The 22,276-nt window shown below is 47.4% G+C and overlaps 2 protein-coding genes across 9 annotated transcripts in view; one reads left to right on the forward strand and one right to left on the reverse strand.

Annotated features, from left to right (window-relative positions):
• The window catches only part of FAM83H (family with sequence similarity 83 member H), a 25,360-nt gene extending 8,879 nt beyond the window's left edge, over positions 1-16,481 (forward strand). For 2 of the 3 annotated variants that reach the window (XM_017733801.1, XM_008633311.2), the window contains exons 2-5: positions 8,733-9,193; positions 10,583-10,747; positions 11,079-11,203; positions 13,595-16,481. In XM_017733801.1, coding sequence (XP_017589290.1) covers positions 8,747-9,193; positions 10,583-10,747; positions 11,079-11,203; positions 13,595-16,244 — 3,387 coding nt within the window. In that variant the 5' untranslated portion in view covers positions 8,733-8,746 and the 3' untranslated portion in view covers positions 16,245-16,481. The remainder of the gene's footprint in view (positions 1-8,732; positions 9,194-10,582; positions 10,748-11,078; positions 11,204-13,594) is intronic. The other variant, XM_017733802.1, reaches the window with a different exon arrangement.
• The window catches only part of MAPK15 (mitogen-activated protein kinase 15), a 26,265-nt gene continuing 8,605 nt past the window's right edge, over positions 4,617-22,276 (reverse strand). For 2 of the 6 annotated variants that reach the window (XM_017733807.1, XM_017733803.1), the window contains 5 exons: positions 21,619-21,756; positions 21,297-21,402; positions 20,588-20,891; positions 20,173-20,315; positions 17,421-18,703 (listed from right to left, as the gene is read on the reverse strand). In XM_017733807.1, the coding sequence (XP_017589296.1) occupies positions 18,497-18,703; positions 20,173-20,315; positions 20,588-20,891; positions 21,297-21,402; positions 21,619-21,756 (898 nt within the window). In that variant the 3' untranslated portion in view covers positions 17,421-18,496. Of the gene's footprint in view, positions 7,354-16,642; positions 17,310-17,420; positions 19,272-20,172; positions 20,316-20,587; positions 20,892-21,296; positions 21,403-21,618; positions 21,757-22,276 lie in introns of those variants that run through there. The other 4 variants (XM_017733804.1, XM_017733808.1, XM_017733806.1 and 1 more) reach the window with 4 other exon arrangements.

Genomic DNA, 22,276 nt, shown 5'->3' on the forward strand with positions numbered 1-22,276 from the left:
AAAAAAAAAATTAGGACTTGGCAGAGGCAGTCATTGCTAAAAAAGAGTCTAATCCAGGTTATTGCCCACATTTCACTGTCCTGGTGTGAGGAATGTGCCTGAGCTGTGCGTGGTGAGCAGAGCAGTTCATGGGAAGGTGTCCAGCATCCATTATCACACAGTCACGGAATGGTTTGGGTTGGAAGGGACCTTCAAGACCATTTCGTCCCACCCCCTGCCATGGGCAGGGACACCTTCCACTAGACCAGGTTGCTCCAAGCCCCATCCAACGCCTTGGCCACTACCAGGGCTGGGGCAGTCACAGCTTCTCTGTGCAGCTTCCTCTTGGCCCCAGCTCCTATACGATTCCATGGCCACGTGTTCTGGCCAAAGTAGGAAATTCTGGGCTACACTTCAAAACTACATATGCTGCACCACTGTGAGACTGGCAAGTAAGAGGCCTTAACCAGAGAGATCCTTTTCGGGAGAAGTCCAACCCGTAGGATGGAAAATGAGCACATGCAGGACCGGCTTCTGGAGAGGACAAGCATGTCCTGCTGTTCATACAGGTTCTTCCTCTGCAGCAAGATCAGAAGGCACTGGCTTGTCCTTCCATCACACACTGCAGAATTAAAAGCCCCACACCTTAAACCATATTCCAGGAGACAGGTCCCTTCCCAGATCATTTACCAAGTACAACATTTTCTTGAGAGCAAACTAACACTTTCCATGTCTCATTGTCACTATGTCTGCTCCAGTCATTTTCCCTCAGGCATTGCTGTCCTCTCCTAAACCCAACCCTCCCAGAACATCAGCAGTCTGTTTGCATAGGATCTTTCCTATTTTTTTTTTTTTAGGGCAAATATTTTCTTTTAAATAATTGATTTGTAAAATTCATGTATTGAGACATTTTGGAAACATTAATTTTTTTCACAGCTCACCCTAAGAGATGTCAGTGATACCATTGAATGTAGTGTACGGGCCAGGTGGGGCCCGACACAGGGATCAGACCTGCTTTGATTCGTTCCTTGCCCATGGTTTGGAAGTCCTTCAGGTGTTGATAGCACAGAGGGGTTGTGGCTGGCTGTGCTGAGTGTGGGCTAAAGAATAGTCTGTGCTGCCTTTCCTTTCTTGGTGGTATCCAGGGCAGTGAAAAGATGGGGTGGTTAAGCCCAGGAACTTGTGCCTGTACTTGCACATAAGGGGTCTGGGGAACAGACCAGGTCTTCCCAGCCCTTTCCAGACTCAGGGATCCAGCCCTGCTTCCTCCCAGGTAGTTTCTTCCTCGGTGCCTACAGGCCTTCCGCAGCCTCAGCTCCTGGGAGTGTCCCAAAGCAGCGGAGCAGGTCCAGCCAGAGAAGGGATCACCTGAGCGAGGCAGCCTGGGAACTGGCTGTGCAGGCAGAACACGTAACAACAAGCACTGGAGTCAGCACCAGGGAGGCAGATGGAGCCAGCCCCAGGTGCTGAGGCATCAGTGGGGCTGGCACCAGGCACAGCAGATGAGAGAGAAAGGTAACACTGAGCCGGTTCCCTTTTGCTTAGACTGGGCAAACACAGTCCAGTGCCCTTGATTCACACCTGGCACAAAGACTCTGGAGAAAAGCAGGTCCTTTCATTTATGTATTTTAATCTGTAGGGCTATGTGGTGATCACAGCATGGCTGAAACTGTGATTTCCTGCTGCTCTGTTAGGAAAAAAACTGTAAAAGTCTATTGAAATGGAACATAATACGGGCAGACACCAACTGCTGCCCAAGTCAACAGGTTCGTGCTTTTCCCAGTTTCTCCTCTTACAGTGAATCCAGAGGTAAAGGGACAGTTTTTACCCCCAGCTTTATCTGTCAGCCACTTTTCCTTACATTAAATATTCCATATGGTTGAATGTTTTTCTGTGTGGAGGAATCTGCAGGCTGTGATCACATCTGACTTTTCCCTTTATTAAGGGGGTCTGACAGCTTCTGGGAATCACAAAACTGAATGTGTGTGACAGGTATCACAGCCAGTAAAGTCCACTTCCGTTTATACCAGTGGGAACAGAGGCAGATCTCAGGCCAAGCCAAAGGGAAATTCCCTTGGAGACTCCCTCCTCACCCCCCCCCTTGATCATAGCACAGGGATGGCTGAGACCTGCATGCTCCTTCCTTTCCACCTGTTCCTCTCCTGATGTTTTTTTGGCCAAGGAGGGGAGTGACTCCTTTAGGACTCCCTGTGCACTGGCGCAGCAGCAGCAGCAGACAGTGCAGTGTCTTTGGCACAGCCCAGGCAGACGGGTGGAGGAGAACTGAATCCTGCTTCTCATCAGCCCATTCTATCGGCCTTCATCTACCACTTGTTAACTTTCTGACAAGCTGCTTCGTGCTCTCCTTTATCCACTGCCCCCGAGCATGGGAGGAGTTACTGCAAACAGCCACGGAGCTGCCTTCTGTTCTCCTGCAGCTTCCTCCTGCAAAACCCAACCACCAGCCCAGATTAGCATGCGAGGGAGAGTGGCAACAGAAATCATACTACCTTCTTTCTGTGGGATTCTTGGGGCTTCCTGTGCAGGACCAGGAGTTTGACTTGATGATCCTTGTGTGTCCCTTCCAACTCAGGAGATTCTGTGGTTTTTTCCACACCATTCTGTGTACCTGTCTGTGCTCATCCTTGTCCCAGCCATTGTATTAGGAGAAGGATTTATTGGGGAGGAACTAAAGTTTGCCGGTTTGGTTCTGAAGGTTCTGATCATGAATGGTGATACTTCTAAATTTATGGACATAATTTCATGGAATGATCGCTTAGGATAGCGGAGAAGTGCATGAAATGCCAAATAATGGTAACAGACTTCTAGAATATGTGAAAAAGTGACACTGTGACACACAGGGCTGGAACCCTGCTGCTCTGGAAACAGGCTGGGACAGCTGGGGATGTTCAGCCTGGAGAAGAGAAGGCTCTGGGGACACCTTAGAGCCCCTTCCAGTGCCAGAAGGGGCTCCAGGAGAGCTGGAGGGGGACTTTGGACAAGGGCCTGGAGTGACAGGACAAGAGGGAATGGCTTCCCACTGCCAAAGGGCAGGATTTAGATGGGATATTGGGAAGGAATCATGGAATGTTTTGGGTTGGAAGGGACCTTACGCCTCATCCAGTTCCACCTCCCTGCCACATGGACACCTTCCACTGGACCAGGTTGCTCCAAGCCCCATCCAGCCTGGCTTTGAACAGTGCCAGGGATGGGGCAGCCACAGCTTCTCTGGGCAACCTGTGCCAGGGCCACACCACCCTCACAGGGAAGAGTGTGTCCTCAATATCTGATTTCATCCTCCTGTCAAAGTTGCCTCCCGTCCTCTAGGTAAATTCCAGTATAAAGCATTGACAGTTCTAGGCAGGATCTTGGTAGGACGGATTGTGTGACAGGGTAAGGGGGAATCTCAGAGTTAAAACAATTCTGAGCACTGAGGCTTTAGCAGGCTGATTTGTTAATGTCTGGGAAAAAAATTAAGAGAATATTTGGCCAAACATGAGCATGTCTGTTAGAAGATGAATCCTATCCCATATTTCTTGGATATAATTCACTTATTTTCCATCACCTGTAAGGGGGTGCAGATAGGCACATTATACATACACATTTGGTCACTGACCCTTGAGGAGTAATCCTGGTTCTGAAACTTGGGGGTTTTGGGCCAGTCGAGGTGCCTTTGGGCATCTAAGGTACAGCAGGTGTGACACCAGCCCTGCAGAGACTCACAGCCTCCTCAGCAGCTGCTGGAGGCCAGGCCAGGTACCTTCGGGCATCCCAAGTGACATGGAGTGCCTCTGTGTGAACACCTCAATTGCTGCCCTGGCTATGGTTTGTTTGCACTTTATTTATAGTGACTTTCCCAAGACCTAAGGGCTTGGCAATGGGAAGAAGGAGATTTCCCCCCTTGCTGCCTAATTTACTTTCTGGAATTTTTCTTTCCTCAAAGCACCAGGACCTTGGCTGCAGGATCAGTGGGGATGTTGCCAGTGTGCTCAGTGGTCTGAAGAATGTCTCAGGTCCTGTATCAGCGTGTGCTGCTCAAAAAAATCCAGCTTAAAACAGTTGCTGGATTTTTTTTCCCAGGTCATATAGGCAGGATGTAGCAGGATTCCTTTCCTTTCCTGTCCAGTGCCAGCGAAGTTCTTGCCCACTCTTCCTGGGAAGCTTTTTCTGATAAAATTGTGGCTACTGAAGCCATGGAGGACATTGGTGATGTGCTTGAGCTTTTCTGTTCCCTTGTGGAGGTGCACCACAGGGTTTTTGGACTAAGGGACTTCAGGGCCTTAGTTTTTCAATAGTGTCATGAAAACTGAAGGAGGGATGTTCAGGGGTCCCCTCTGGCCAAACATGTCAAACATCTGCTCACAGCTGCAGGGTGCTGGGTTGACACGAGCTCTTCTCCTGTACCCACTGATGGTTTAGTGCCTGAGCTGTAACTGGACACAGAATAACTTGTTACCCATTTTAAAGAATATTTGTTACCCATTATAAAGACCCCCAAGCGAATTGCCACACCCTGTTCTTTTTAGCATCCTCATTTTTCCCTCGATTCCTCATTACTCGTGTCAGAAGATTTTGTAAACTGGGACCAGCAATTAAAATAAAATTAAATTCCTAATTAAATAAAATAAACAAGCATATAAGTAAGTAAAATTCTCTATTCATCAGTAGTTACAGGCTGAAAATCTACATTTCGGATATTTTCAGTTTGTGATTCAGTTTCTTTGACAGTTGTGATGGTTCAGAATTCCAAAAATACAACATTTGTCTTTTTCTGAAAGAAGCTGCAGGAAATAGATTTGCAGGTGAAGTTCAAACAAGGAGCCAACTCCTGCTTGGAGGCACAGAATCACAGAATAAACTGAGTTGGAAAGGGCCACAGGGATCATCGAGTCCAGCTCCTGGCCCTGCACAGGACTATCCCCAAGACTCACACTACGTGCCCGAGAGTGTTGTCCAAATGCTTTTTGAACTCTGCCAAGGAGCCCGTTCCAGTGCCCAGCCACCCTCTGGGTGTAGAACCTTTTTCTTATATCCAGTCTAGCCCTCCCCTGATCCAGCTCCAGCTGTTCCCTTGGGTCCTGTCACTGGTCACCACAAAGAAGAGATCGCTGTCTGCTCCTCCTCTTCCTCTCAGGAGGAAGTTGTGGAGTGCAATGAGGTCTCCCCTCACTCTCCTCCAGGTTGTTTCAGGTGCCCCTGATCAAGGAGAATCCAGCCATCAGGGAAGAAAGAGTACTTTCTGTAACTAACTGATGTGTCCACTCTCCTGTCCCTCTGAGGGGAAACCTGACATGGTGTTCCCTTACTCCTGTTAAAAGGAACCAAGGCTTAAAGCACGGAATGCCCTACAAAAAACATGGAATACACAGTTCCGGAGTAAAAAAATAACAAGGCAATGTGGCACACTGAGTGATCCATCTCCTGTTTCCTGAGGCACGTGAACTGGTCCTCCATCAAATCCAGCCTTGCGCTGGGATAATGGACACACACGGAATGGATCAAGAGTAGTTAAGAGAGAAGTGAAAAGATAGGAGTTTAAAAGCCAGTTGTGTCTTAGAAACCTCCTTCTGGCACACAAGTATCAGTCAGAAATGGTATGTGATTGCTTCCATCTGATTTGGAGAGGAATTGCTTTCTAAAGAGTGGGTGACTTGGTGCAGAAGTGGAGAACCAGCCTGGCAGTCAGCAGCTTCATGACACCAAATCTGACCCAGTGCCTCAGGGCTCTGCCAGCTGCAGACAGGTGATCCCAGGAGCTGGAACAGACCAAAACAAAATTTTAAAAAATCCATTAACTAAGTGCAGAATCCATCTGAATTCAGGGAGATGGGCTGTAGCAGGAGAAATTTTATTTATTCTTTGACCTGAACTCAGCTCACGCCCACCAAAGTGACAAAAGGTCATAAATAACCTTTGGGGTTCTAGGTAAATTCTTCCCTTCTGCTTTACCTGACAGGGAAGGATTTTGGAAGATTAATGAAATATCCGTAATTTTGTGTGTGTGTGTGTGTGTGTATATATATGTACGTATGTGTGTGTGTGTGTGTCTGTATGTGTGTATAGGTATTTATTTATTTATTCACTTATATGTATAAACCAGCATTTTTCATGCAAACTGAGAATTCATCAACATGGTATTGTTCTTGTTGCAACCCAGGGAATTAAAGGATGCCAACAATTAATGGAATCATGGAAGCACAAGATGGTTTGGGTTGGAAGCTCATCTTGTTCCTCCTTCTTCCACTAGACCAGGTGGCTCCCAGCCATGGAACACGTGTAGAGCTGGGGCAGACACTTACAGTGGCATAAACACAACTTCTGGTTTTTATTTCACAGTTCTGAGTCGCGGGTCTATTTTGGAGGAAATACTGCCCACCCCCCCCAGATTAAGTGCAGAGTTTTCCACGTCCCCTCCAAACATCCCTTGCAGGCTTCCCTGAACATCCCTGCCAGACCAGCAACCCACCACTATTGCTGTGTTCAGTGGTACCAGGACACCCTCCAGCTCCATATCCATGTTCTCCCAGTGTCTCAGGGAAACCCATGATGATCACTTTGCTTTCACATCAAATTTACTTCTTCACTGGTACCATTTTTTCCTGCTTACTCACAAATATACTCAGCACCACAAACACATGGGGAACTCAAGTGACTCCTGATTGTAAAACCTGGGAGCAGAGCCTGACCCCCATCTGGCTGCACCCTCCTGTCAGGGAGCTGCAGAGCAACGAGAGAGTTCTCCCAAATCAGCCCAGGTGAGCACAGGTGTTTCCTGATGTCCCTTTGAACCTACCACCTGCCAGGTTAATTTTCTGCCTGTTTAGTCCTTGTCCTGGCAGCGGAGATGCCCTGGTCACAGTTTGTAGATGTCTTCTCTAGGCTGAGGAGTCAGAGTTCAGGTGCCACCTTTTTTTGGGATGCGAGGAGTAAAACGTCCCTATCCCCAGGCCACTCTGGCTGTGAGTTCCTCCTGAATCTGTGTAGTGCTGCTGTTCTCTGTGGTCCTACCAGATAACAGTCAGTACTACCTGGTGCTTCTTTAAAGCTCAATCTTCTCCATCTTCATTTTTAACTGTAGTGAAATAATTATATTAATCAATATAAAATTGTTTCACCACTTGACCAGTATTTTTCTGCTGCTGTTTTGATTGTCCAGCAGTATCACAGGGTTCTTCTGATGCTTCTTCCTTCTAGCGTTGCAGTTGGTTCTTTGACTGTCACTCTCCTGTCTCTGAGCACTGTGAGCAGTTTGCTGTGTGATCATTGTTCCATCGTGGCTTATATCTGGATGAGTTGGATACAAAAAGACCATTTTGTTCCACACCCTTGCCATGGGCAGGGGCACCTTCCACCAGAGATACATAGTGGAGTGCTCTGTACTTGAAGAGGAAAAAGACAGAAATTAGAATTAGTGGGAAGATAAATGCAGACAATCCAGACTGTAAAGGCAGCTGCATATGAGGACTATAAAGATGATTATCTGTTGCAATACATCACACATGGACCTGTTGGATTTTCCTATTCTTATATTAAGACCTTTTTTCCTGTTGTACCATGCAGCTCCACCAGGAGTTTCAGTTTGGAGCAGGAGTAGCTTGTGGGAGGTTGAGGCAGGAGTAACACAGCACTGCTCTGCTAGGCAGGTGGTCGAATAAGAACTTGAAACTTGTTTATCCTTACAGTTCTTAATGAGAGTGATAGTCTGAGTCTAAAGTCTTTATCTTCCTCCCAGTCCATGGCAATCCCTCCCATTTTTGAAGCAGAAGTGTTGGATGGCAACAACGACAGCAGCAACCCTCACCTTCTGAACTCAGACTCAGTAACATAACTTAGCAGGAGTCACTCACTCTTTTGGGGATCATGAGGAAGTCTCTGCTGGCACCTCAGTGGTGGGGTGCAGGAAAAGAATGTTCCAGCATTGACATTAGTTCAGAGTCTGAAGCCAAAGTGCTTTGAGCAATTTGTGGATCAGTCAGATATTACTGTTGTGGTACAACAAGCTTTTCTCTCAAAAATGGGGTAAAATCAGATTTGTCTATAGTCTCAAATAATTGATCCCCTATAGACAATTATCAAATATTGCATGTGAGTCCCTTCAGCTCTGTTTTTTCTCAGCATGAGGAGACTGGAAAAGTGATCACATCCCTTGTTTATTTATTTCTTCATTCATCTCATGAAGACTCCTCTGCCTTCTGACTGTTACACCAGCAGGACATCCCTATACTCACCTGCACCCATGCACTGCCTGCTTCTGTTCACATGCTGAGGTGGCTATAACACCCGATTTGTAAGGATCCAGAGGGTGCCCTTGTATTCAGGCATGCACTTTTGGTTTAGGGCCACATTACACATGGTAAATAACTTTTGTAGCATTTGGAAAGTAATTTTTATGGAGTGTAGATAATAACTACCTACAGCTTTGCTCTTGACTTTAAAACAAATGATAAATTTAAGCCTAGCAACCAGCAGCCTAAAAGAGAAAGTTGGGCATTCTGTTGGATGCATGGGCCTTGCTTATCCCAGGACTGCCTGGTTGATCTGTTGCTTATTTTGGCCCAAAACAGTTAACTTTGTGAAGGTAATGGTTAAGTGACTCACACCTTTGCCTGATTTTAGGCTCCCGTGCCTTTGGATTGAACTTTCTGCAGCATTGCTCCATGTGCTTTTAATCTCTTCCCTTTGCCTTTGCTCTGTGAGGAAGATGTGTCACTGTCATGACACCGCTCCTATGGATGTTTTTTCTTTCCCTCCAGCTTTCCCTCCCCTCATGGCTCGTCGGTCCCAAAGCTCCTCACAGGGGGACAACCCCCTCGACCCCAACTACCTTCCCCCCCACTACAAGGAGTATTACCGCCTGGCACTGGATGTGCTCACAGAGGAGGGCAAGGAGAGTTACCAGCGCTTCCTGGCAGAGGAAGCGGCCCCCGATTTCCTCTGTGGCTCTGAGGTAGATCACATAATCCAGAACCTCCAGAAGCCCCAGTACGCCAACCAGGAGGGCAGCACAGACACTGCGGGGGACAATGACATGGACGGATCCTCCGGGACTTACTGGCCCATGAACTCAGATCTTGCCGTTCCTGAGCTTGACCTGGGCTGGCCGATGGTCTTTGGGTTCAGGGGAACAGAGGTGACAACACTGGTGCAGCCACCCCCGCCAGACAACCCCAGCATTAAGGAGGAGGCTCGCAGGATGATTCGAGCAGCACAGCAGGTAAGAGAGGGAGAGCCCAGCTAGAGCAGAGGTAAAATCACACATGTGCCAGAGAAGCATCAGAATAGAGAATCATAATGGAGTGGTTGGAGTCAGAGGGACCTTAAAGCTCCTTCAGTTCTCCCTGCCTTGCCATGGGCAGGGACACCTTCCACTACACCAGAGTGCTCCAAGCCCCATCCAACCTGGCCTTGAACACTTCCAGGGATAGGGCAGCCACACCTTCTTGGGGCAGCCTGTGCCAGGGCCTTATCCCCCTCACAGGGATCAATTTTTTCCCAATATCTCATCTAACTCTGCCCTCTGGCAGTATAAAGCCACTCCCCCTTGTGTTGTCACTCCAGGCCCTTGTCCAAAGTCCCTCTTGAGCTCTCTTGGAGCCACTTTAGGCCCTGGAAGGGGCTGTAAGGTTTCCCTGGAGCCTTCTCTTCTCCAGGCTGAGCAACATCAGGTCCTCTGCCAATTCCCTTAACTTTGCTTCCAGAACCTGACAAAGGAGCAGGATGATTCAAATCCACCACTGACTGCACCAAAGCTTGTCTCTGCTCTGCTCTCGTGGCACGGTGTCCAAGGCCATGCTAAAATACACCAAGAGCTCACAGAATCCCAAAACAGTTGAGATTGGAAGGGGCCTCTGGAGCTGGTCCTGTCCAGCCCCCCTGCTCAGAGGACGTCGATTAGAGAGGGTCACTCAGGCTGTGTCCTTGAGCATCTCCAAGGGTGGAGACTAAACCTTTCTGGACATCCTGTTCCCATGTTCATGGTCTCCTTACAGTCCCAGAGGCTTTTCTGTAACTGAACTGTAATTTCCTGTGTTTCAGTTTGTGTCTTGTCCTCTCCCTGGGTACCACTGAGAAGAGTTTGGCTCCTTCTTCCTTACACCCTTTCCATCAAGTATTTATACTCACAGAGCTGGGAAGGACAGGAAGGTAGACCTGTGAAGCTGCTTCCCATATAACCAGCACGTGGATGCAGCTGAATAGTGGCTGCCTGAATGTTGGCCAGGAAATTACCTAAAAATGGCATGTGGATGCTGGAGTGGGGGGAGCAGCTCCATACACCATCTAGTGTCATTACATGGCCAAAAAATTCATGGAATCATTGGATTGATGAGTCGGGGAACAGCTGGGGAGGTTTCCCCTCACCTGCATACACAGAACATGCACCTTCCTGGACAGAAACTCACTGTGTTCGGGGCCCACAGTGCTTAATGGAACCTTTAATTGGGATGTTTCCTGTTCCAAAAGGAAGTTGGAATGAAAGTTCCAGTTTCAAAAGGAAGCCGAGATGGGGACAGTGCAGCTTTGGGGTGTGAGAAGCTGGGAAACATGGTTGGTCAGGGCATGAGCCAGCACAGGTGGCTGACGTGTCTCTGCATCCTGTCTCCAGGTGGTGGCCATTGTGATGGACATTTTCACGGATGTGGATCTACTGTTTGAGGTGCTGGATGCTGCTTCTCGCCGAGTGCCTGTCTACATCCTGCTGGATGAAATGAACTCCCAGCTTTTCCTCGATACAGCTGCCAAGTGCAGAGTCAACCTGAACTACGTGGAGGTGAGCAAAGACCTGCCCTACCTGATTGTGTCCTAAGGGGGATGTCTCCTGGGACACAGAGGGCTAGTATGGCAGGAAACACCTGAGAAAGGGGAGAATGGGCCATAGGTTGGTGAAAGATCAATGTGAAGAAAATGAGATCTGGCACAACATGGGGTGAAGGCTGAAGACACACTGAGAAAGGGGTTTGTACACCGCTGTGTCTGCAGGCAGAATCACTGGAGCTGGAGGATAATCCCGGTGGCAGGATGGAGGTTAAAAGGAGACAGGGAAGGAGGGGCAGGGGAGGGAATGAGGGTCCCATCTGAGTCAGTGCCTTTCTGGTTTGCAGTTCCTGAGGGTGAGGACGGTGTCTGGCCCAACCTACTACTGCCGCACAGGGATGTCCTTCAAAGGGCACCTGAAGGAGAAGTTCTTGCTAGTGGACTGCATGGTGGTGCTGAGTGGCAACTACAGGTGAGGAGCCCTGCCGTGGTACCTGTCCAGTTTGGAGACAGAGATGCTCAGGTGCTTTGTGCAAGGGGCTGGCTGCAAAGGTGCTCAGCTCCCATCTGATCCATTCTAGGGACAATCTGCCATAGCATAAGGAGTGTAAGATTTGCATCTTAGTCTGGACCAAATGAACTTTGACCTCCACTCATAGAATCATCAAATCACAGAATGGTTTGTGTGGGAAGGGACTTAAAGCTCAGCTTGTTCCACCCCCACAGCCCCACATGGGCAGGGACACCTTCCACTAGACCAGGCTGCTCCAAGCCCCATCCAACCTGGCCTTGAACATTTCCAGGGATGGGGCAGCCACAGTTTTCTCTGGGCAACCTGTGCCAGAGCCTCACTGTGCTCACAGGGAAGGATTTCTTCCCAATATGTCATTTCATGGAATTCTAGAACTGGGTTGAAGGGACCTTAAAGCCCACCCAGTCTCACTCCACTGCCACGGGCAGGGACACCTTCCACTAGACCAGGCTGCTCCAAGCCCCATCCAACCTGGCCTTGGACACTTCCAGGAATGGGGCAGCCATAGCTTCTCTGGGCAACAGAGAGATGGATGGTTTTAGTGGTGGGTGGTTTTAGTTAGGACTGAGATCAGCCATTAACCATCCTTTTGGGAATAACAATCTTACTAGCTAAGGTGTTCATTTTTGGCAGAATAAATGTTTTTAGTGAGTTCCTGTAGAAGAATTTCTCCTTCACCTATTAAAAGGGTGATGGGATAAACACCTGCCATGCTCTAAGAATGTAATCATAAAATCACAGAATGGTTTGGGTTGGACAGACCCTAAAGCTTAATATGGTTTCTCCCCGTGCTGTTGTGTAGTAGAAGGCAAGGAGACTTTCTACTAGACCAGGTTGCTCAAAGCCTACCATGAGTTACTTCTCATGGTGGAAGATAAGCAAATAGAATAAAGGGTATTTTTAAATGAATTTTATGAAGAAAAAAGTTACAAGAATCTGACTAAAGTGCACATTCCTTGATAATAAGATTCCACCTTGGGTTTTTTTTCCTGATGTTTGGAAAGAATTATTCACACTTGATGCTGTACCAAACAACTGTTCTGATTGGATCATTTTTGGTTTACGAGAAGATCAAGTTAATTGTTCAGGACTACTTCTGACATGCTCTCATGTGGTTTGGACTTTCAAATATTGTATCATTTCTGAAGTGGGAAGTTGTGGAAGTGTTCAAGATTAGGTTTGACAAGGCTTGGAGAAACCTGGGCTAGTGGAAGATGTCCCTGCCCATGGCAGGGGAGTGAAAAAAGATGTGATGGTCCCTTCCAACCCAAACCAGTGTGGGATTCTGAGGGACAGGCTGGTGAGTTGGTAAAGCCGCATTCTGGCACTTTCACATGGATATCAGGGACAAAAATTTTGTTCACTGAAGGACACTGAGCAGCAATTTTTCAGGAAAAGTACTCCATTTTGCAGTAGCGGTAGATACACCATCTAAAGAAGTCCTTCAGCCCAGGCAACCCCAAACCAGGCTTCCTTCACATAAAGAATTAAAAAATCCGTGGGGGGAAAAAAAGACAGTAATTCTAAGGGTTTTGGTTAACCCCAGCAGGCAGCCAAGCCTTACAAAGGTGTCCCTCATGATTCCCAGCAGAATGTAATAGAGAACCTTAAAGGTGAGAACACTCCTGGGTTGTGATACAGTTTAACAGCTACAGCAAACCTGCACACACAGGCAAGGCAAAATAAGGGGTCCCTTCCCTGCTTCCCGTCAGTCAGCAGATGGGGGAAAAAAAGCAGAACTTGACTTGGGAAGATGAACTCCATAACACTGAACATCTTCCTCCCTCATTTCCAGCTCAGCTCCTTCTGTTCAGTTCCCTTCAAACTGTGTGGGTGAAAAGGTTGTAGATTGTGTCACCCCAGGATTGAGATCCTGAATTTGTCTTTTCAGAGGTTCCTGTCAGCACATCTCCCCAGTCTTTGGGGTCCTGGGACTGGTTTCACCTGCCAGGTGCTGAGGGTACACACTGACTGGTGTCCAGGTCATTACTGACAGTGTTAAAGACAGGAACATCTACTTCACATAAGGATTATCATCAGCTCGCACTCTGGGGGACACATCTGACTGGCTTTTTAGAACAGAAATCATTTATTGCCGTGTAAAATTCTCTGCAAAGATGTGATCCCAAATCAATCTGTAACTGTGAGGTTTGGGAACAGTCATGTGTAACAAGTACCTGCAGGGGACTTTTCTGCCGTTATTTTCCCCTATTTCTGCCTGAGCAGAAAATTTAGAATTTGCTTCAGGTGAGCAAATGCTTTAATAATGAAAATAGGTACAGCTGAGTTACTCGATGGTAATACCCTCCATCACTTCTGTTCTCTCTGTAGTTTCATGTGGTCCTTTGAGAAGATTCACAGGAGCATTGCGCACATCTTCCAGGGCGAGCTGGTGGCCAGCTTTGATGAAGAATTCCGCATTTTGTTTGCACAGTCAGAACCTCTCGTTCCTCCGGCCAACGTTTTGGCAAAGGCAGAGAACACGTTCGCCATGGCTCCCTTTGGCAATAACATGCCTTTCTTTCCCAAAAAAGGCCCCCTGATGTTCCAGAGGGATGACAGTCTCTTCCCCTCCTTCATGGACAGAGTGGATCCGGACAGGTACTTCCTCTCCAATTTTCGACGAGATGACATGCTGCGGCACACTGTGGAGGGCTCAGCCATGCGGATGTATAAAAAGGTGGAAATGGAGAATTCCCAGATGGATCCAGTCAGGGGTTTCCTCCGTTCCAAGCAGCTGGAGTTGGATGCTTTTAAGAGACACAGTTTTGCAGAAGGAACGTTTGAAAATTTTGCTTCTGCCAAGCAGTACACCCGGCAGATGTTCATGAACAACATGGACGAGTTCAAAATCCAATCCAGTCATTTCCAGAAGGACCAGTTCTACCAGTACCAGTTTGAACATCCCCATCTTTCTGGCAGACCTCAGGGATTCTTTGAGAGGATTCGAGGGGGGAGGCCAGGATTCAATGAACTGGAAGACTATGGAGAGGGACCCCGATACCCTGAACTGGAACCCAGTTTCCCACAGGAGGGTTTCCCCTTACGGCTGGATTACGTACCCTCAAATTCTTCCAGGGAGGTGAGACACGGCTCTGACCAGCTGAACCCTGCGGGCAATGGCCCAATGGGAATGATGTTACGGAGGCAGAATATAGGACAGAAATTCATTTGCCAGACTTCTCCCACGCAGAAGCAGAGCCTGGAGCAGCGCCTGTTCCTACAGGACAAGGATGAAGACCAGGATGACGACAAGAACACACAGGAAAACAGAACAGGGTTACGGAACTGGAGGATTTCTTCGTACCTCAGTGCGTACCAGTCTGAACCAGATGAAGGGCTCCCGATGCCGATGGAGTCCGAGGCATATAACGATGCTCTTGGGGATCCCCTCACAAAGCACCCCACTGACCTCGTCCCAGCCTTCAAATCCCCCATGCCTTTCAATAGCAAGCCACTGGGAATTGACAGTGCTAAAGAATCTTCAGATCCTGATAGAGCAGGTGAAGAAACCTCAATAATGAAACCAGATGCTTTCAGGTCCAGGATAAATCCCTTGATCCAGAGGAGCTCCAGGCTCAGGTCCTCTCTGATTTTCAGTGCTGCCAAATTAGATCAGCCCAACACCACAATAGAAAAGGTGCAGATGATCCAAAAAGAGCAAATGTCCAGTGAGTTAACAAAGGACAATGAAACCATCAAGACGGCTGCCTCCTCCAAAGTGGCTGAGCTGCTGGAGAAGTACAAAGCTGTGGGCAAGGACACGGAACGGGGCACAGTCACCCACACCAAAGCTGTTTCAGGTTACCTACAGGAGGAATCACAGAATACGGAGAAGAAATGTACCAAATCTGTGCAGTATAAGATTCTGGAGAGCAGGGTGCTGGACTCCAAAGACTCCTGCAGTACTTACAAAATGCATGGAGAGTTGGACAGAGCATTTGGAATGGCCTCATCCACCCCCCAGCTTGGGGACGCGTTGAGTAAAGATCCCCTGGCACATCTTGGCACTAAGGTGGACAAGCTGTCATCCCGGTTTTACCCCATTGAGAACAAACCTGCTCTTCCAGAGAAAGAGAGCCTGATATTTGTAGGAGACACTCAGAAATTGGCTCTTCCAGAGAAGAAGGACAGAGTGACCTTCAGAGAAGACACTCCAAAATTAGTCAACACAGAAATGAAGAAACCACAGGTTAGGACAAGTACTACATCCTCAGTTCTAGAAAGCCTGTCTAGAAGTCAAGGGTCTGACAGTTCTCTCAACAAATCTGAGGAAGACTGTTCAAAACAAGATCAAAATCCCATGGAGTTTTTAAGAAAAGGGTCACTACGGCTGAAGCAGCTTTTGAACCCAAAAGGTGAAAAGAAATTGGAGGAGGAACCTGCTTCTGAGAGCGGGAAGTGTGACAAGCAGGCAGTGGTGCTCAAACGATCGTCCATAGGGGACTGCCAGGAAGCGATGGAGGAAGAAAAATCCCACAAATTCACAGCACCACTCCCCCCCAAGAGCAGCCAGACAACACAAGGGAGGTTCCCTTCCTCCACAGCCAACATCCTGTACAGCAGCAACTTGCGTGATGACACCAAGGTGATCCTGGAGCAGATCTCTGCCAATAGCCAGAAGAACAGAGCTGAGCTGGCCAAGCAGCTGCCATCCACCAGCAACCCTGACCTCTCCAGGTCAACCACAAGCTTGGAAAGAAAAGGGGAAAAGGAGAAAAGCTGCAACATCCACAGGTCTGAGAGCTTTGGGAGCCAGAAACGGAACCTCCAGCGGCAGCCATCGGAGGATAGAGACACCCTCCTGAAAAAAATGGAGAACATGCGGAAGGAGAAGCGAGTCTACAGCAGGTTCGAGGTGTTCTGCAAGAAGGACGAACACACAAGTCCGAGTGAAGAGGAATATGACACAGATGCCAAAGACAAGAAAATGGGAAAATTCATGCCCAAAATCCTGGGGACCTTCAAGACCAAAAAATGATTCTAGAAATCCTATTTAATTCCATTTAATCACTGACTGTCACAGGGAAACAAGGAAGAAACTTGTCTATGACGGCTACAAACCCCAATGGCAAGGCTCTTCTTCATTAGTGAACAGAAATGTATCCAGCATGAGCCTCCCATGGCACAGTTTGCTCAATAAAGTCAGGTGGTATCAAACAACCTTATCACAGTATGTTCCAAATAAAATAATTAAAATGCCAACATGCTTAAAGCACAGAAGTCTCTTTTTTTAAAAACAAGTCTCTGTTAAACCCAAGGAATATTTTCAGCAGACAAAACTATTCCAATTTCGGAAAAGAATTAAAAATAGAAAATGCAATACTTGAGTTTGGGCCAGAAAAGATAAATACATACAGACACACATACACACAAGTATTAACTGGAAAAAGTATTTAAAGCCCAGTGGTTTCTCAGGTAAAGATACTCTTTTTCTGTATCTCACAATGAATCAGACACAGGAGGTACCTTTTTGAAGGTTTACAGACAAAAAAACAGTTGTAACCAATGTTTTGACCTAATCTGTGGTTCTGATCTCCAGCAGCACAGGCCCAGCTTTTCTATTTACCAGTTCCTGAGCCTGCAGGGTCTGGTTTGCTTGTGGTTTGTTCCTTTGTGTATAGGGAATTACTTGCTTTAGGGGCTGAGCCAAAAGAAGCTGCTGAGGTACTATTGATGGAGAAGGGCTTGGTTTTAGGATGCCTTTTCAGGTGAGTCTGAGTTTAAATAAGCATCTAAAATAAAATCCTGCCTTGGCCAAGTAGTGACTTCCTTGACAGTGGAAGTCACTCTCTCTTCACCTTCCAGTTCATGAGGGAACAGGTCTGGACCAGCATGAGCAGCTGACAGAGCTTGGGAGGGAATAACAATCATTTATCACAGGTAGAGTAAAACTTCAGAGACAGAGACAAGGGCTTCAAGTTAATGAGGAAAACATATCCAAAATCAGCATTGAAACAGGAATATAAAGTTTCCTGTAGTCCCACTGTAGACTGGCAACACCTTCACGATGTCTCAGCAATAGTATCTCATGAAACTTTGCTTTCTGAAAGCAAAAACAGTAAAAATGACCAATTATTCATTGAAGAAGACAGCCCTACCAATACGCAGTTTCGCTCTCAACACAGCAAATGCTGCTTGAAAAACAAAGATTCTCTGTGGTGCAATATAAAGTATTTATTTTAAAAATATTTACAATATTACACACTAGAGAAGCTGTTAAGTATTGTAGAAGAACCCACCTTTATTTCAAATGCTTTTCTAATTGATTTTAACAAAACCAGACCATGATGGATTCTGTTCATGTAGCCCAGAAGAGTCATAGAAATGAGTGAAGGGCTGTAAGATTATCTGTGAAGAGTTAGGTCTTCATGGTGTTCAGAGAACAGTTACCTGTTCTGCTCAAAAAAATATCCACCATTTAGGCAGACTGCTGACGAATCCTAGAATGGGTAGGAAGGGACCTTTTAAAGGTCACCCAGTCCCAACCCCTGCGTGCTGTGGGCCGGGGGCCGGGACACCTTCCACTAGACCTGGTGGCTCCATGCCCTGTCCAGCCTGCCCTTGAACATTTCCAGGGATGGGGCAGCCACAGCTTCTCTGGGCAACCTGTGCCAGGGCCTCCCCACCCTCACAGGGAAGGATTTCTTCCCAAATTCCATCTAACCCTGCCCTCTGTCAGTGGGAAGCCTTCCCCCCTTGTCCTCTCACTCCAGGCTCTTGTCCAAAGTGCCTCTCCAGCTCTCCTAGAGCCCCTTCAGGCACTAGAAGGTCTTCTCAGAGCCTTCTTTCCTCCAGGCTGGACACCTCCAATTCTCCCAGCCTATCTCCAGAGCAGAGGGGCTCAAGCCCTCAGAGCATTTTCTTGGCTTTGCACTTGGCCTCGTTGAACTTCAGGAGGTTCCTCTGGACCCTGAATATGTCTAAAAATCACTCAAGTATCAGAATATTGCAGTTTTCTGTGTTTTTTTGCAATAATTCAAAGAAGGAGTATGAACTGACAGCATTCACTGTTCTCACAGTCTGAGAGCAAACATGCGGTGTCCTTGTCTGCTGAGACTGGAAGGCAGAGGGGCTGGACTCCCTTTCCTATTAGCTTGTCCAGAGGAAAGGAGGACATTGTCCTATGCAGTGAATAAAGCATTTCCTCATATTTTGCTCTCCCCTGCTGCCCTTGTTTAGTGAGGGGCTGAGGGATGAGCTGTACTTCACCTGTCTGGAACATCTCCACATTCACTGCTCAGGGTATTCAGAGGCCTTTGCTATTGGAAGACTCTGCAGTGCAGATTTACTGATGGTTCCGTAGGCCTGGGAGTAGCTGCCCATTGATGCCCTTGGATCACCTGCAGCTCCCACGTTTGCAGTGATCTGAAACATCTTTTTACTGGGCTTTACAAGGGGACGAACATCTTTGCTGTTACACTGAGAGTTTCTGGGATTCTGTGTGAGAAAGAAAAGCCAAGGAAAGTTAATAACCTGGAATCAGCTTTCTGGAATGCAAATAGGACACAGATTGGGCTTTGGTCAGCATTATCCTCTCAAAAAACAAACACAAACTCAGGGCATTTGTAGGCTGATCTTCTCCCTCTTCTCCTCTTCCTGTCACAGAAAGTTGGTCACAATTCCCTAAAGATTCTTCCAAATGCATTGGTCATGTGTACACCTGCATGTGCAGCAAGCTCCACAATCCCATCTTGGGGAATAAATGGCTTCTCTCACTCTCAAAACATTTTGGAAGGGATTCCAAATCAGAGGGGCTGAAAGGTGGGTTGCAAGTGTGCTACTGGACATGCTTGAAAGTTTCTGACAACCTGGGCTAGTGGAAGGTGTCCCTGACCATGGCACAGGGGTGGAATGAGATGAGTTTTTAGGTCGCTTCCAACCCAAGCAGTCTGTGATTCTGTGATTCTATGAATCTGTGGTTCCTCCTTCCGTACTCTTCTTCTGTCATAAGCTTCCTCCCATCACTTCTGCAGGTGCCAGCAGTCACCAGGCAGCAGACAGCCAGCTCAGGAAGAAAAAAAGGCAGGAGCAAGAGGTCATTAAAGAACGCAGTGAGAGTAAGGACTTTTGCAAGGAAGCATGGCCAAGAAGGGAAGAGGGAGGAGCAGAGAGGACAGGACTGACACCTTCACGGCTCAGCAACAGCAATTCATTAGAAATGCAGAAACATGAAATCACAGAATCACTGAGGCTGGGAAAGCCCTCTGAGGCCACTGGATCCAACTGCTCCCCCAGCAATGCCAAGGCTACCACTAATCCATGTCTCCACATGTGCCGTATCCACACAGCTGTTAAATCTCCCCAGGGATGGGGATTCCACGCCTGCCCTGAGACAGTCTGTGCCAGGGCTGGACAGCCCTTTGCAGGTGGGTTTTTTCCAATATCCAACCTAAACCTCCCCTGGAACCACTTGAGGCCATTTCCTCTTATCCTGTCACTTGCAGAGCCCGACCCCCACCTGGCTGCACCCTCCTGTCAGGGAGTTGCAGAGAGTGAGAAGGTCCCACCTGAGCCTCCTTTCCTCTACAGCTACTGCTGCTGCTCCAGACCCTCCCCCAGCTCTGTTCCCTTCTCTGGACACACTCCAGCCCCCACAATGTGGCCCCTCCTTTCTTGTGAGGAGCCCAAACTTGTCCCCAGGATTGGAGGTCCCTCAGCAGTGTCCAGCTGAGGGACCAGCATAGGGGACAGGTACTGCCCTGGGCATCTGACCATACCGTGGCTGGTACAAGCCAGGCGCCATTGGCCTCTTGCCCACCTGGGCACACCTAGGCTCATGTTCAGCTGCTATCATCAGCACCAGCAGGTGACCTTTTCCAGCGTTCCAGCCACTCGGCCTGGAGCACTACAGGGAGTTGCTGTGACGCAGGTTACCACAAGTAAGGGTTAGAAGTTAAGCTACTCACATTGTAAAGGCTCTGCACACTGGTAGGAGAGAGCCGAGTGTTTGGCTGTGTGATTTGTCTCCCTAGTTTCCCATTGTTGGGGATTCTGGACTGTTGAGGTGGTGCAGAACAGTTCCTGATCCCAGCACCAGGATTTGCATTTCCTGCAGAAGGAAAAACATGAGAGAAAGTAGGAAAATTGGAAGAACACAGAACACATTGACTGAGGCAGGAGCAGTCCCATACTCAACACTCATTCAACAATGTTTTGTTCTCATGTCATTTCCCTCCCACACTTTCACCCCCTCATTTTACCAAATTCAAACTTGCATCAGTTTGCAAATTCCCTTATTTCTTTTACACCACTCGTTCTCTCTTCCCCACAACAATACCCCAAGGGGCATTATACCTCCCGGTGTAGGAGGGTGGTACCTACTCTGCACAGTGGTGTGTGTGATGGGGTTGTACATCATCACACTAGTCTGTGACCTCTGACACACAGTTCTGGCCAAATCCTTGCTCTGGCTGGATCCTATTGGCTGGACCCCAGCTGTGGCTCCAGTGTGCACATGTGAAGGGTTTAGAAGAGGGGGTGTTGGTTCTTGCTGGCCTTTCCTGGTAGGTACAGCCACTGAGCTGAAACCTGAGAGAAGTGTGCTGGATTCAGACTGGCTCAGCTGAATGTTTTCTCTCTGCCCTTGCTCCTTTGGAAGGCTCTTTGACTTCTTTTCAAGGATCATCTGCAGAACAGAAAAGCAGGTTAGACTTAATGCAGCAATACAGCCGAAAAATAAAACATCAAAACAAAGAGGAATACTTAAAAATATCTGCAGTTTATTTTACAGGGTAAGTAACAAGTATAATAGATGATCTTTAAAGTCCCTTCCAAGCCAAACCATTCTGTCTTTCTCAGACATCATGCTTCAGAGATTTTTCTTTGCCATGTGGGAATTTAACATGTAAAGGTCTCTCAAAGATTACGACAGTATGGAACTGGCCGATCAAACACCAAGGTGTAACTGGGCCAGCAGGTATCAAAAGCCCAGGAGAACACAAAGACAAGACAACGACAGAATTCGTTAAGTGTGCGCAAGAATGGCAGGTTACCTGGAGGATTAGGATTTGGGAAAATAGGATGAAAGTACCTCATATAATTTATTTCGATATTCTGCCACAGACAGCTGGACATCATCACCCAAAGGAAGGATCACATCAAAATCCAAAGAGGGCTCCCTAGAAGGACAGTGGAATCTGAGGAAATGAGAACACATCATGTAATTCAATGACTGGAAACAGATTATTAAAATTTAAACAGGATAGTTAAACAATCTCACGTAAATAGAGTTGGAGAAAAAGAATTAGCTTTGCCATTTTTTCTGTAACGCATTTAAAGAAAATTTTTGACAAGAGCAGGTTTGTAATGTCTCAGAAGACATTGGGGAAGCTCCATACCGGTGTCACTCTCACCTGTTCACATAAGGATGCCGCAGAGCCTCCTCTGCTGTGAGCCGTTTGTCAGGGTTAAATACCAGAAGTTTCTTCAGCAGATCCAAGGCAGGCAATGGAGTAGAGGATGGGAAAATCTCCTCAAATGCTACTCGCTGCCTAGAAGTCAGAAAACAATGATACGAGCTCTCAGTGTCTTAATTCCCAAGTGAAGGCAGGAATGACAGTTCTGGGGTCAAGGTGACAACAGACACGAGTTCACTCACAAAGTGTGTGTCATAATCACTGAATCCTAGAATGGTTTGGCTGGGAAGGGACCTTAAAGTTCATCACTTTCCAGCCCCATTATCCCACAAATCTAGACCTGAGATCATAGAAACATACTTCTCTGTAATTTACAGAGAAAATCTGGTTTTGCATTTTGAAATCCTAAATATAATTGTGAACATAATGAAGACGAAAGTATCTTGAAAAAATCAGTTTTAAGCACCAAATCTTACTCATATTTTAAATAATTTCTATTTAAGGAGACAACTTAGAGCCCGCCCCTTCCAGTGCCATAAGAGGCTCCAAGACAGCTGGAGAGAGACTTTGGACAAGGGCCTGGAGTGACAGGACAAGTGGGAAGGGCTTCCCACTGCCAGAGGGCAGGGTTAGATGGGATATTGGGAAGAAATCC

This window comes from Corvus brachyrhynchos, unplaced genomic scaffold, assembly GCF_000691975.1.
Source record: "Corvus brachyrhynchos isolate BGI_N302 unplaced genomic scaffold, ASM69197v1 scaffold275, whole genome shotgun sequence".
Lineage (NCBI taxonomy): Eukaryota > Metazoa > Chordata > Aves > Passeriformes > Corvidae > Corvus > Corvus brachyrhynchos.